Genomic DNA, 13,895 nt, shown 5'->3' on the forward strand with positions numbered 1-13,895 from the left:
GCTCAATTGAATTGAAAAAAAATATTATCAATTTAAAATGCTGAATGATTTGTGATTCTTGTTAGTTGCATTATATAGGGCTGATTGAAATTAGAACCCAGAGTGTTAAGGAAACCATCAGTTGCTGAGTGTGATTGAAATTTCAAAAGATCTATGTTAAAGTCTCCCATGATTATACAAGTTTTGTTTTCTTGATTAATTCTATCAGTTGTGGAGCTCACATATTCAATAAATCTTTCTAAGTCACCATTTGGATGCCTATGAATTATTCCACACAGTATGTTTGAATGACAATTATTATGTACCTCAATCCACAAGGCTTCAAAATCATCAGCAGTGATTGTAAATTCAGGTCTTATGTTAACATTTAAGTTATTTTTTTATGTAGAAAGCAACTCCCCCCCATAACACTACACTAAAAGGTATAATAGATATTACCCCTTATGGAGTTATTAGTTTTGTTTTGTAGCCTCTGGAGGGATAAGTGATAATTAAGGGAATCACAAGGTGCTGGGGAATTATAGATTTGTTAGAGCCTGGGGACTCGGTCATGGCCGTCAAAGGGCTTGACATTGAAGATTTGCTGAGGGAGAAGAAGGTGGAGCTAAATATCCCTCTGTTTCAAGAAAGTACGGAACAATTCTCTGTCCAGGATGTTCAGAAAACAAAGACAATAGCAAGTTTGAGAATACATGTTGAATGTCGCGACTATAACTACATTGTTTTAGTTCAATTTGTACGCTTTACGTACCTATGATTGACATCATGTGATAATGACGTAATTCGAGACCTCGTGGTGTTGTTGTTGTTTTTTGGCTTTGGTTTTAGTAGCCATTTTTATTTAATGTAAAGATTCGTTTGGAATCAAAATACAGTTCTCACACATCAAAGAGTGTTTGGTCAGTGGTACGATCACTTTAGGTGACATTAAAAGAGTAATAAGGAAGGTAAAAAGAAACCACTTTTTTTATTCTGATGTGCCATTGTATACATTGGGTTCAGTCAATCAGTCATAGACTATAGCCTGCCTCCTTTCAATTTTCCAGGGCCCACTAATATTATCTAATAGTAACAATGAGCCATAGTGAAGTTATTGTGTTATTTATATTTTATTGGGAATGTTTATACTTTACCTAAACAAAAAAATAATTGTCATTCAACTGAGTGGAGTGCAACTTGGTCTGATATCAAACACAAATGAACAAAATCACAAGATGGCATAGTAGGAGTGTGATATGAAATCAAAGTTTGATATCAGACCGAAATTGTACGACACTGAACATTTTCTTGATTTATGTAAATGAAGCTCCATTTTGTTCACTTTAGAGAGTAGTAGCAATGTTAAACATAGGAAATAACATTTGAAAAATATATTTCATTTGGTGTAGATTATTTGCTGTAATCTGATTGGCAAACTGTATACAATCCTGTAATATGATTGGTCGTCTAAATGTAGTGTTGAATTTTGTTTTGCTAAGAAAAAGATGAGAATCAGACTGAAAATAGTGGGATTCGTGCTCGAATCATACAATTTGAACCAATCGAATTATAGGATTTGATGGTGTTTTTAAATTGGATATAATAAATTGGAATATCTGGGAAGTATAAAGTACAGAGCAACCTGTTTTTTGTTTTGAGAAGTCAATATTCATCATGTATGACGGAAGGGTGCAGTAAAAATCAGTGCGATCAAAAATATGTAAAGAAAATCCATAGGGAAACAGGAACATTTTTATATTAAAATTGAGAGTTGCGAAGTTTTTAGCCTTTCTTGGTGTAGGGGTCTTAATCTTTGAAGATGATAAATGATGATCAGCTAATTTGTAGTCAATTGAAATTTATAATTAAGCTGCCCCATTCCCTCTGCCATACCTTGTGAACACAGTCTGAGTGTAAAAAGTAATTGAAGAAAGAACTATCCACTTTGTCCTTTGCTTCCTGGAAGAACACTGGATCAAAATTAATTCTAGAGCAAAAAAACAAATTGTCATCAATGTAACTAAAAAAACTCACACCATTCCAATCCTGTGAGACCAAGCTGGCACTGAATCTGGTAGTAATAAATGTCTGTTGTGTTTAGTTTGTACTGGTTAGTGTTCTGGTCCTTAGTTAGATGTCTGACATTGTCAAATGAAGTTTCACCTTCTTTGACAACTTTTATTTCTAATAAGCCAAATGGATTCTGACCATTATTTACTGCATCAAGATCATAAAGTTCTCTGTCTGGACTACAACCTAGCCATGGGCATTTGGTCATCCTTTGCCCGGCCAGGTAAGTGGTGGAACTTTAATTAAGGATGATATCTAGAATCCCCGTTACACAAGGGAACCCAACAATGGTACGAAGATTTCTTAGGTTTGATGGCTCGTCGGTAGTTTCGAAATCTACAGTGAATTTTAGCATGCGTTTGGTCTCAATGTAAGACGAATAATTACTCTCATAATATCGTAAGAAATCGGGCGAAAAATGCCATAAAATTCCACTCGATTGCTATTTTCGACGTAATATTTTACTTTCATAGACTTTAGAAGTCCAATAACTAAAAAAAAGCCCAAAAAAGTCTTTCTTTTGAAGCACATACCTTGCGAATCCGCCATATTTCTTAACCGTCGAGCGGGTTGTTAGTGACGGTTTTTTCACGATTTCGAGAAAAATATCGTGCTTTCCATCCAAAAATTGAGTCCAAACGAGAGATTTAGTAAATGTCTTACAGTTTTTGTAGATATTGCAAAAGTATTCAGCGTAATAAACAGAAAACTATTGTCTAAAGCCAGAGATGCTTGACCTTTTACGAGAGTTTGTCACTTCTCTACTAGGATAAAGGAGCACACGGAAAGCGATAAAAACTCGCATATTTTTAAGCATTTCAATACATCTCCTTCTTGAAAACAAATTACTCAAAGCGCTGTGTTTTATGAATGAACCACAGCTGACTTCAAAGTAACATAAACATTACTTGGGTAGACAGCAGCTGCTGTGGCCCAAACTGAAGCAGTCATTTCTGTGGGCGCGTAAGGCCCCATCCTGTTCCTCTCCTAATTTTTCTTTGCCTTGGGTGTGTAGGCAAATACAGTATGCCTTCAAATCCTCCCTTTCCCTCGCGAGACGTAAGGCACTTGCCAGACTTGCCTGTTCAGAGTAACGATGAGCTGTACAGATAATCTTTCCTAAATGTTAAATTGTCCAGCAAAAATGGTAAGCTCACTGAAATAGTTTGCTCAGTATGGGGTATCTCTGAACAAAAGATCAAGATAGGGTCACTCCACACGCAGTCTTCAACAACGAGAAAAAATACCATTTGAAAAATCTTTCCTATTAATTTGGAAAAAGTTTCGTCTTTTTTTTTTCACGAGGATTCTTCGTTTGAAGTGTCCACCACCATAAGATTATTTTTCAGTCGATTTTCAATGAGGACCACTCATCAAAAAGCGAAGGGATTTAATAAAGGTGGATAAAAAGGTTACGTTATTTTTTAACATCATTTTTGAGATTGATCGCACGCATTTTTATTCGTTTATCTCAAACTGATATTGAAAAATAAAATGCTCAATTGATTCTAAGCAAATTTTGTTATTTTCTTACAACTGAAGTTACCATAGAAACCATTGAACCTATCAGAAGCACCGCTATGTATATTGCTTTATGTACCTGACTGAAAAACAAGCATATCCTTCAGCAAAGTTTTAAAAAGCAAAATTGCATTTTTGCAGATCAGAGCCACTTTATTTTTTTTTTATAACCTGAGGTGCTAAAGGTTATTCTGGTGAATGAATCTAAAAGCTAACCCTCTTTGCGTCCTCAGACAATGGGTCTTACTGTATCGAAAATTCAGCAAACTACACAAAAACGTTGTACTTATCATAGGCAGTATAATCATACAACTGAAATCCCTCTCGTAGCTAGCCATGGTTTACTAGAGGAATTGTAATTCTTTTACATCCAGTCTTCTACTGTCAGTGCTCAATTGTTTTAATTGCATATTTTGTTCATTGTTGTCTGTTTTATGTAAAAACCGATACACTTTTTGCCATAAGGATGCAAGCGGCGCGACGCCCTAGCTAGCACATACGACTTTCTCGTTTTATTTCTTTATAATTCTATTATTCTTAATGAATATTTTTTTCCCTCTTTCCCGATACCAGTAAACGTTTATGATGTGTTGGAAACTGTCCACTAGGGAAGAGTACACTTCCTGCTCGTCATTTAAGGTATTCTTTTATTGACTGAACACGATATTGTTTGACCGAAAAACCTGTCTGACGCTATGTTTACTTTCTCCTATCTAAATAACCCTGCGTAACCTACGAGATACTCTGGCGTGACACTTTGTTACATGACTAGTGACGTCACCCTATGGATAACTGTTAAAGGTTATGTTATTAAACCGTATCAGAAACCCCATGGATAGTCATTAGAAGCTATTATACATAATTGTCAAGTTCATTTATATTTATCCCAACCGCACTAAGGGGCCTGCACCACCACTAGTAATATATTCAGATCGCTAAAGACGTGTACTAATGCAAACTTGTTCTTTAAAACACAGTTGTTTATGAGTAATATAATTTATTGATACATAGTAAAGAAAACTTACAATTTTTCACCCCAACTTGCCTCTATCACATTAAATGAAGAGTGATTTAGTTGACACAGTTAAATTGCTCCTTGTTTTTTAGGCTAAAAGAAGCCTATGTTAATGTTTTGAGCCCATTTTTCAGTGCATTGTCAATTTATTTAACTAATGACTATTGTATCCAACGCTTGACTTCGCATTCTAGCAGTTTTTCATTCGTAGTAACATTTCTTTCTCCGATTTCTATGAGCTCTATACTTGGTTTCTAACTTCTTCACAGCTAGGAAAATTGTCTTACCGTTTGGCTCGACATAACTCTGAAAAGGAAAAACAATCACATAAGAAATTGTGTTCGCGCCACTATCACATTATGTTCGCTAAAAAGATTCCGCGCACGTTTTTGCGCCAAATGAAGTCCATTGTTGACATATTGTATTAATTGCATAACAGAAAACCGCTTTCTAGGATGATAAAAACAGATTTCCATACCTAAGAAATTTTCTGCAATTCTTCTTTGACCAATGCTTTTAAAGGCGTCGAAAAGGCATCCTACAGTTGCTTTACTCGCTTTCTTATCTCTCCATGATTTAAGTACAGCAAGTCCTTTTTCTTTAGCATATTTATAATCTTTGCCTATATTGTGAAGTTCGCCTTCTGGTAGCTCAAGAACTACTCCAAGGTCCAGCCAACAGGTTCCTGCGTCTTCCTGTATTGCCATGCATCGTTTAACATTAACGACCTCTTCCCTCAGATCTTCGTTTTTAGCTGCAGAATATGAAGACGAAACTCATTATATAAGGTGAAGTACATTGTCCGTTATACATCATTCATTAAAAAAAAAAACCGGAACATAAAAGGTTCAAATATTTTTATGAATTTTCCTTCCGAAGTCCTGACAGCAGAGTTTCTCCCAAACCGTCACCGTTGGATAAGGCAACAGTATCCTTAGGCAGTACCTTCCCTTCACCACATTATCACCCATCACCATCGTTAAGATCTGCACCCGATGCTATTTTCCGTCTGTTGTGTCTCTTAGAAGCCTATAATGTGCTATTAGTATTGTTTAAAGAATAATTAATGAAAGGAATTTCTTATTAGCTTTGTGGAGGATTCACTGTTTGAACTTTAAATAATAAGAAAAACGTTCAGCATTTTATTACTATCACCCTTGCTATGTTTTATACAAATTTTGGGAGAGATAATTCAAAATCGGTTGTCTGATTTACTTTCAGATCGATTTCGGTGGTAATCTTTTTTTTCACTGAAGAACTGAATCATTTGTGGGAGTTGTTGGATGAAGCAGACCTGACTCGCCAAGAGAGTCAGCATCCCCTCCCCCTCTTCGGGTTAAAAATAAAGTAAATCTAAGAAAAAATCTAAGAACTAATCTAGGAACTTACTTGAGTCAGGTGTCCGTCTTGTCCTGTCAGCGGCTTGCTCTGAGTTTTCACCCCTTCCCAGTCTCATGTTATCTAAGATGAAAGAAGAGAACGCTGCAATGAGGTATGAACCATAGAAAATTTTAAGTTAACTAAAGAGAAAGTAGTGTAATGAGTTTATGCTGCAATTGCAAAGTAGCTTCCTAACTCTGAAAAAAGAATAAAGGCTTTATAGGTGTTGGGCCCTCGCTTCCCAAAAACTGGCTTCGCATCTCCATCTCGATGAATTGTAGCTAGGACATCGTTCCAAAATTTCAGTTAGGTGTAATCATACAGCTCTCCTTTCACGCTAATTGATTTTCGTTGTTGCCAAAACACTTACCATATTCCAAAATTAAGTTTGCAAGGTGTGGGTGAGCCGATCGGAGTACTTTCCTGAAGATTTCATAAGCTTTCGTACCCTTCCTTGGTAAAATCTCTAGCAACTCCTCACATTGTCCCCATCGTGTTGGTTTCGCTTTTATTTTCTCTTCTTCAGATTGGGTAAATACATTATCAGCTGCCATTTTTGGTAAAACTTCTTCTGGGTTCATATCTTTTAAAAGATCACGTTTTACTCGATTTAAAATCTTCCTTTGCTTGTCACTCAGTGGTTTGTCCCTGGCTATCCCAGTTGCCATGATGCCGGTTTCGTTGCAACTGAAAAGTTCAGTGAAGAAATAACTATGAAATGTGTGATTTGGTTCTCGTTATGATTACACAAGTGTTTAAATAGAAAGATGGTCATATGGAAACAGTCACTATTTGTTTTAGAACACTAATCGATGAAATACGGGAGGTTGTCAGTGTTTATTCAAAAGATCACTAGAAATTATATTCACTCTGCGTTTTAGTGCATCGAGGAAAGTAGAAAAACGGGAAGAAACTAACAAAACACAACAATACACATAGGCCACGGAATTACAAAGAGCTTAGACATTAAGTACATGGGCATTCCGACCTCATTCTAAGGAACTCGATCAATTTTGGTAGTGACAAGACATGGTTATGCCTTCGCTTTCAGTGAACATTAAGCTTCTGTTTTGATAAGACGGAGACAAATTCAACAGTCTTACAACATTGCAAGGAAATTTCGTAGTCCCGAGTTAAAGACAGCTACCAGCTGATCACAACCAATCACACCCAATTACATTATATCACGTTTTAAAATAAGATACAACCTTATACTTGGAAATAAGGCAGTAAATTGCATCAAATAAACATAATGGATAAATTCCCTCTCTTACCATGGAATCGTTTGATCGAAGTGGTAAAAAAAGTAACTTATTTTTGTATGAGTTGATGAGCTAAGGATTTGTTTGATGTAGGTATACTTTTCTAGACTTTTCTACGCTCTATTTATACACGTACTGCTTGTGACGGAAATACCTCTCTGCCCAGAGGAAATTGTCCAACTGCTTTCGGTCACCAAACGATATATCTGTTTCTTAAATGATAAAAATTAAGTACCTGCATGCAAAACGAGATCATTTACAAACTAAATGTCGTTTTCAATTTCAGAAAATACACATTTCCTAACTGAGATTACATCACAAGCCAAAAATTTGACCTTAAGAAGTGACTGAGTCGGCTAAACGTCACGGCCTGTTCACCAATACTGAAATTAAGACAGTTTTGAATGGAAAAAACTCTTCGGGTATTTTTCAAACTTTCAAATGATCAGATGCTTAAAGAGAATATAGAAATACACATTGCTCAGACTCGACCAGGTTCGACTGTAAAAGCTACTATAAATGCCAAATTATCTCAGTGGGCAGCAGTATAAACAATGTCTAATTTATGGGTTTTTTCGATAATTGAAAATTCCGACACATTTACATGCCCCTTTTACATGGAACGAGACAATTTACGCCTCTATCACTTAAAAAAGCAAGACCGAGTTTGTCCAAAAGTTTTCTTGCAGATGCTCGATAGAAAATTTTTGAATGGCAGTTCTCTCTAGGAAGATAAGCAATTACCGTGCAACACCGGCTGGTGATAAGTGCGCTTTGAAATCTACTCGCTTTATACTTTTATGAATAAAACGTTTCTACTGTGAATTCTTCTCTCAATTCTGCATAATTAGTATTTCAGAATGATTTGAACACTTATTAACCCGACAGTGAACCAATCTAAAAGTACTAATAGCGAACTACAGAATCAGTTGCAATCCAAGCTAAATCTACTGTAAACAATGATACCAACTAGAGGCTGTCATGCATTCACAGCAGATACAGTTTTCATATTTGTCTCATAAATATCACATGATGAAAATCCAAGGAGATTGATTCTTGATTGATGAAGCGAGAAATATTTACAAAATATAAATTAGAGCATAATAAGCATAATAAGAGATTGTTTGTTCTTATTCGTGTAAAAACTGTAATTGTTTATGTTTACTAATTTTGAGCTATTGGAAATGCAGAAGCGAAGGCTCCTTATCAATCTTGTCGCTCTGTCGTATGTGCGAAAGAGGATTCCGCCATCATTGAACACCAGTACTCAATGGGTTCGTTAGAAGCGACTAAAGAAGAAACCTAAAGGGTTACAACCAACGTAAAGCTACAAAGAAGCTATAAGTATTACTTAACTAGGTCGAAGGTACACATTAGATGTATCGTCGTCGGTGGGGCGATATTGTAGCAGTCAATAATTGGCCACTGTCTTAACTACTAGCACTCGAGGCAATTCATCGTTCATCAAAACACATTTTCGAATGACATCTCGTCCCAAGTATGTGCAACGTAGCTGATATTTCTGCAAACACGAGAACTAAAGCGGCATTAAAAAGCCGAGCGTACCATCCTGAATGCCTTAGTTACGCCGACATGTTAAGATACATACATTTGAAGCTGATCCGTGATAAACAACTGAGCTTGTCTGAAGTGAAGGTGGCAACTGATTCTTCTTCAAAGTAGATATGTTTTTGCCTTCTTAAAACGCCCAAATTACCTCCAAAACGTTTTTCTAAACAAAGAAACACGAACGGATCTCACTAGTAGGAGCTATCCGCCTCAGTGATATGTATCACCACGAATCACTCCACAGTCTCGTTTTTCAGCGTCATTTCCACGCAACCTTGTAACCTTAATCAGCAACGTAAGCCAATGACGAGGATAGCAGATCAAATAGCAGATTACTGCACAAAAAGACTTCTTTGTTACGTCACCTAAATACTCCTCTTAATCATTTGTATATGTCACAGATTCCTAACTTGAGGAAAACAATACAGTGAGTCCATCTCTTACGGTTTATGGATTATTACAGGTTACTGAAAAAGGCTGAAATTGTCATTGTAAATCGATTTACATTGAGTTGACATGAGAAGAAATAACATTTGAAGTTCAAGTCGGTTGATGTATGTGGTAACATGAAACCCGTGACAAGCATCCTCCAACAAAACAAGTCAGTTATTGGAGTGAGCGATTGAATTGTTTTGCATAGTAGGTTTGACGTCTTTCCTACCAGTTTGCCTTGGGTTCAGAGCACAAAACTCGTTGTCATAAATTGACGAAGAGCTAATACTCGAAATATTGGCTTTATAATCTCTTTACCGAGGCCTATTCACATTAACAACTTAATTGATAAAACTTTTATTTGGGCCAAATTGCAAAATGCTACACCGAGGTAGCGTCGTAGTTTGTTTAAAATCTTACCCTCTCATTCCGTCTTATAGCCTCCGTATTTTATCTCTGCCATTAAATAGTATGTATAGGAATTTGATGATCATTTTTATTACACGACTAGGGCAGTCAGAGGGCCAATAACTAAAATCAACCAATCAAAAATACTCTATTGCCGGTCAATATTCTCTCAGTATTGGACCGGGCACTGTCCCGAATGGTCCCGAATGATACCGCACTTGGGTCTCTTTGAACTTCAGTCGTGTAATAAATCTCTCATTGACCAAGCTTGCTCGGGACCGTATTAGAAGAATATCGGCCTTCGGTCTTTTTTGTACGGACCTCGCTGCGCTCGGTCCGTACTGTCAAGATCTCGGGCCAATATTCTCCCAGTACGACCCTTGGTTAATAAGATATATATTTTGCTTGGAGATTTCTTTGGCGCGAAAATGCTCTCATGAATACCCTAAAAACTCGCCTATCGACCCGCCAATAACTCAGTAACTGGGCGATATGTGCGTGATACCTCTGTATACAACTTTATATTAAGATTTAAAACGCACACAAGTAACAACTACATTATATCGGCTGCCCCGTTCTTATTTAGAAAGGAATCGTGCCGAAACTTCTTTTCGATCTTATCCTTAAACAATTAGAGAGACCTGTCTACCTATATTCCTCGTCTATTGTGAGTAACGAGTTTTGTCGACAGGTACAGATTGAGGATTGAGGAACGGCTGAACCCTGTTGACTTGAAATGCCCATGGACAAAAAAGCAAATCGAAATACCAAATTGCTAAAAAAAGTTCTACAAGCAAAATGTTTAAAAGTCTAAGTTCATCTGAGTTCGAGTTGATATTTCTAAAACTACAACAGTTACTTCTCTTTTTAACTTCCCTAAGGTCAAAATCAGTCTTAAACGGGTCATCCTTATTAATTCTACAATTAAACGCCGGAAACTGATCAAACGCCTACAATTAAACGCAGGAAACTGATCAAAGAAGTCGGTGTCGGTTATTTTAAACCCGCCTAACTTGAGAAAACTCAAGTTAGTATTCATGTTTGAGCGTGCGGAATGAGCTTACGAACTTCAAGAGAGTTTTCGCCTCTTTTCCTCCTCTTTTTAATTTTTTAGTAAAAAATAAAAACACATCTTTTGGACCCTGGTACTTTGGATGTTGAGTTTTTTGTCCTGGTCGGCTTGAGTTTCTTCTACTGAATCCAGTGGTTCAGATTCGATGTCGAGGATTCATGGTTTTAATTTGTCGCGACTTTTCTTCAGGTAAATAATCTCGAAAACCATAAATTTTTCGACAGGAAGAAAGAATTCATATCTCTCTTTGTTGCTATCGTTAAAACAAAAAATTACAGAGTTAAGAAAAATTTACACAAGAAGGAGAACGTGATCATTTTTGCAAATTTTTTAAGAGATATCTCTGTGGCAGCCGCCATGACAGTTACAGTTAATTACACTTTTTCAATTTTATAATGTCTACTAAGTTATGTGGATAAATGTCCTGCTAGTAATTTTGGCAAGAAATCCATATTACCCCAACATTAATTATGCATTCAGTCTGTTCAATGAAAACAATAGCGATAACAATAGATTTCCGCAGAGACTAGTAGTCTTTGTTTTCAAAATTTGGATTTTTTTTTCTGAGTCTTTTTTGAAACAGAGTAAATTTGGCGCGTTTTGGCTTAGAAAAACGTCAAACGAAAAATAATTATGTTTCTTCTTTACCTAACTCCTTGGATCTGTTTCTAACAGGGATGGCTTTCGACAGTTCTTTACAGTTCTGTTCGTTTAATAAATTTTATCGTGAGTCTCTTTTATCAGTGTTTATCAAATTCTAGAGTCAGTGAAAATACTTTTTGCTATTGTGCATACTATGACTATCCATCTGTCCTACTAAGTTACCATAGCAACAGATTAGCCTGTAAAATTATATCAAAGAATAACTTTTAGAATTAATTCGACTACCCCATTGTTCTTAGAGTTTTGTTTGAGAATATTTACCAGCAAAGCGTAAAATTGTCGAAAGTTTCATCTCTTAAGGCAAAAATGAATAAAAAGACTTATCACAATGCTCCAAAGGTTATCATTTCTTTATTTTACTTTTTTTATGATTACTCTCGGAATTTCTGATAAGTTTGATACTCTGAAAGTTCTTTTAAACACAAATAAAAATTTTTTTATTTGTAATACAGTAAACACCTTGAGGTTTTAGTGCTATGAAGCTGAGCCCCGTTTGAGTTTTTAAAGCTAACGCCTGATTACAGCAGTATGCTCCAAAAGTAGTAGATGTGATTATTTTCAATATATGATTCCTTGAGGCTACTGAAAACCAAATTGAAACAGGATTCTCCATAAAATGACGCATGGTTCTCAAATTGCTTGAAGACTATATCATCTACTAGCTGATATATAGATTTTTAAAGCGACTCAACAAAAGTCTTGATGAAGCCCCATCATCAAAGATGTTAGAGCTCTTGTTCAAGCTAAAATCACATTAAACAGTTTGCTTAAAATAGTACTTGTCTCTCGAATTGCTTCTGACGTTTGTCATCAACCGACACATTATGGCACTTTTTTTACGTGATTATGTGAAATTCAGTCTTGCTAATGTTTAGAAATATCACAGCATCGAAGCTAAAACCTAGTTAGAACATCATGCTAAATGAATTGATATTTGGTTCTCAAATTGTTTCTGGAGTTTTTCATCATGTGACGGAGAGTTTTCTTTAATAATTCAATTAACATCTAAAAGTCTTATCATTAAAGATGTTCGAGCTCTTGAGCCTTCTTTCTGAAGTTGTCATCAATTGATAAAGAGATTCTCTAGAGTGACTCAAAAAAAACTTTTAGAACCTATAATCATCAAACATTTATTTATTGCTCTAGAAGCCTTAAAACCACAATGAAAAGTGAGCACAAAGATAGTGGTATAGTATTTTTTGTCGTGATTCAGTTCTTAATTCAAAATCTTGGAGCCCATTATTAGATAAGTCTCACCTTTAGAGGCTAAAGACAAATTGAAACAGTATGCTCCATGGATTGATACTTTCTCAAATTGCTTCTTGAGGTTGTTATCATCTGACGTAAAATTGTTTAAGTTGATTCATTAACAATCTTAAAGCCCTTTCTTTAAAGATGTTAGAGCTTCTGAGTCTCAAATCATATTTATACAGTTTGTTGCACAACTTGATGGTTGTCTCTCCAACTCTTTTTAAAGTTTGTCATCAACTGCCAAAACTTATTTTTAGAGGGACTCAATGGAAACCTTTGAGCCAAATCATCAAATATGTCAGCTCTTTTGATCCTAAAATCAAATTGAAACAGAATCACTTTGTCCCTGGAATTGCTTTTATATTTTGTCATCAAATGACAGATAATTTTTTTGAGGTGAATCATTGATATCTTGGAGCTTACTGACTAAGTTGTCTGAGGTCCTGAGGCCGAGACTACAATTTTACAGTACATATGCTTCATATATATCAATATCTGTTCTATGTTCCTCAAATACTTTTAGAGATTGTAATCAACTCATACAGCATTGTTTAAAGTGACTCAATAAAAGCCTTGGATTCTAAAAGTCAATGCTGTTGGAGCTCTTAAACCTAAAACGTCATTGAACTGTGCGCTCAAAAAAGGTACATGTATTAGTTTCTTTTTTCGCGTTTGAAATTCATCATCAACCGATATCATGCTTGTTTAACGTTATTGAATCAAAATCTTAGAGTCTACCATTATCATTAAAGATTTTAGAACAGTTTTAAAAGTCAATTTTTAACAGTATGCTTCATTGATTTACTTTTGTTTCTCTGATTGCTTCTAAAATTTGTCATCAACTCATATAAATCTTTTTTTTTAATGACTCATCATAGATGTTAGACCTCTAGAAGCTTAAAAAACATTGAAGAGGGAGCTCAAAGATACTGATATAGTGCTTTTTTGACGTGATTCCTTAAAAGTGTCTGAAAAATTTACAGAAATGTGTAAGGTAATGAGGCTTGAAACCAACTTGAAACAGTTTGCTAAATAAAAAGTTTTCTACGCAATCACTTCTTAATTAATTTTCATCAACTGATATATAATTGTTTTAGTAACGCAGCTGAAAACCTTAGATTCTAATCATCTGAGATGGTAGCTGAGCTCTTGAGACTGAAAATGCTTTGAAACAATGCGCCCCATCACTTGATGTTGCTTCTAGAGTTTTCCTCAAGTTGCTTCTAGAGTTTTCTAGGAGCGTGAGGAGCAACTTTTAAAAGTGACTCTATAA

General features: G+C 35.7%; 1 protein-coding gene across 2 annotated transcripts; it reads right to left on the reverse strand.

Annotated features, from left to right (window-relative positions):
• Positions 1-4,710: 4,710 nt before the first annotated feature.
• LOC111326334 (uncharacterized) lies at positions 4,711-9,068 on the reverse strand. 2 transcript variants are annotated; one of them, XM_088740446.1, is made up of 5 exons: positions 8,837-9,068; positions 6,336-6,652; positions 5,975-6,046; positions 5,064-5,339; positions 4,711-4,891 (listed from the first exon to the last, which is right to left on the reverse strand). In XM_088740446.1, exons 2-5 carry the CDS (start codon positions 6,631-6,633, stop codon positions 4,869-4,871), a joined length of 669 nt encoding a protein of 222 aa, XP_088596572.1. In that variant the 5' UTR covers positions 6,634-6,652; positions 8,837-9,068; the 3' UTR covers positions 4,711-4,868. The 2 variants fall into 2 exon arrangements, with proteins under 2 accessions (XP_088596572.1, XP_088596573.1); XM_088740447.1 differs by lacking the exon at positions 8,837-9,068 and having other exon boundaries at positions 6,336-7,365.
• Positions 9,069-13,895: the final 4,827 nt, after the last annotated feature.

Source organism: Stylophora pistillata, chromosome 12 (genome assembly GCF_964205215.1).
Source record: "Stylophora pistillata chromosome 12, jaStyPist1.2, whole genome shotgun sequence".
Classification (NCBI taxonomy): Eukaryota; Metazoa; Cnidaria; class Anthozoa; order Scleractinia; family Pocilloporidae; genus Stylophora; species Stylophora pistillata.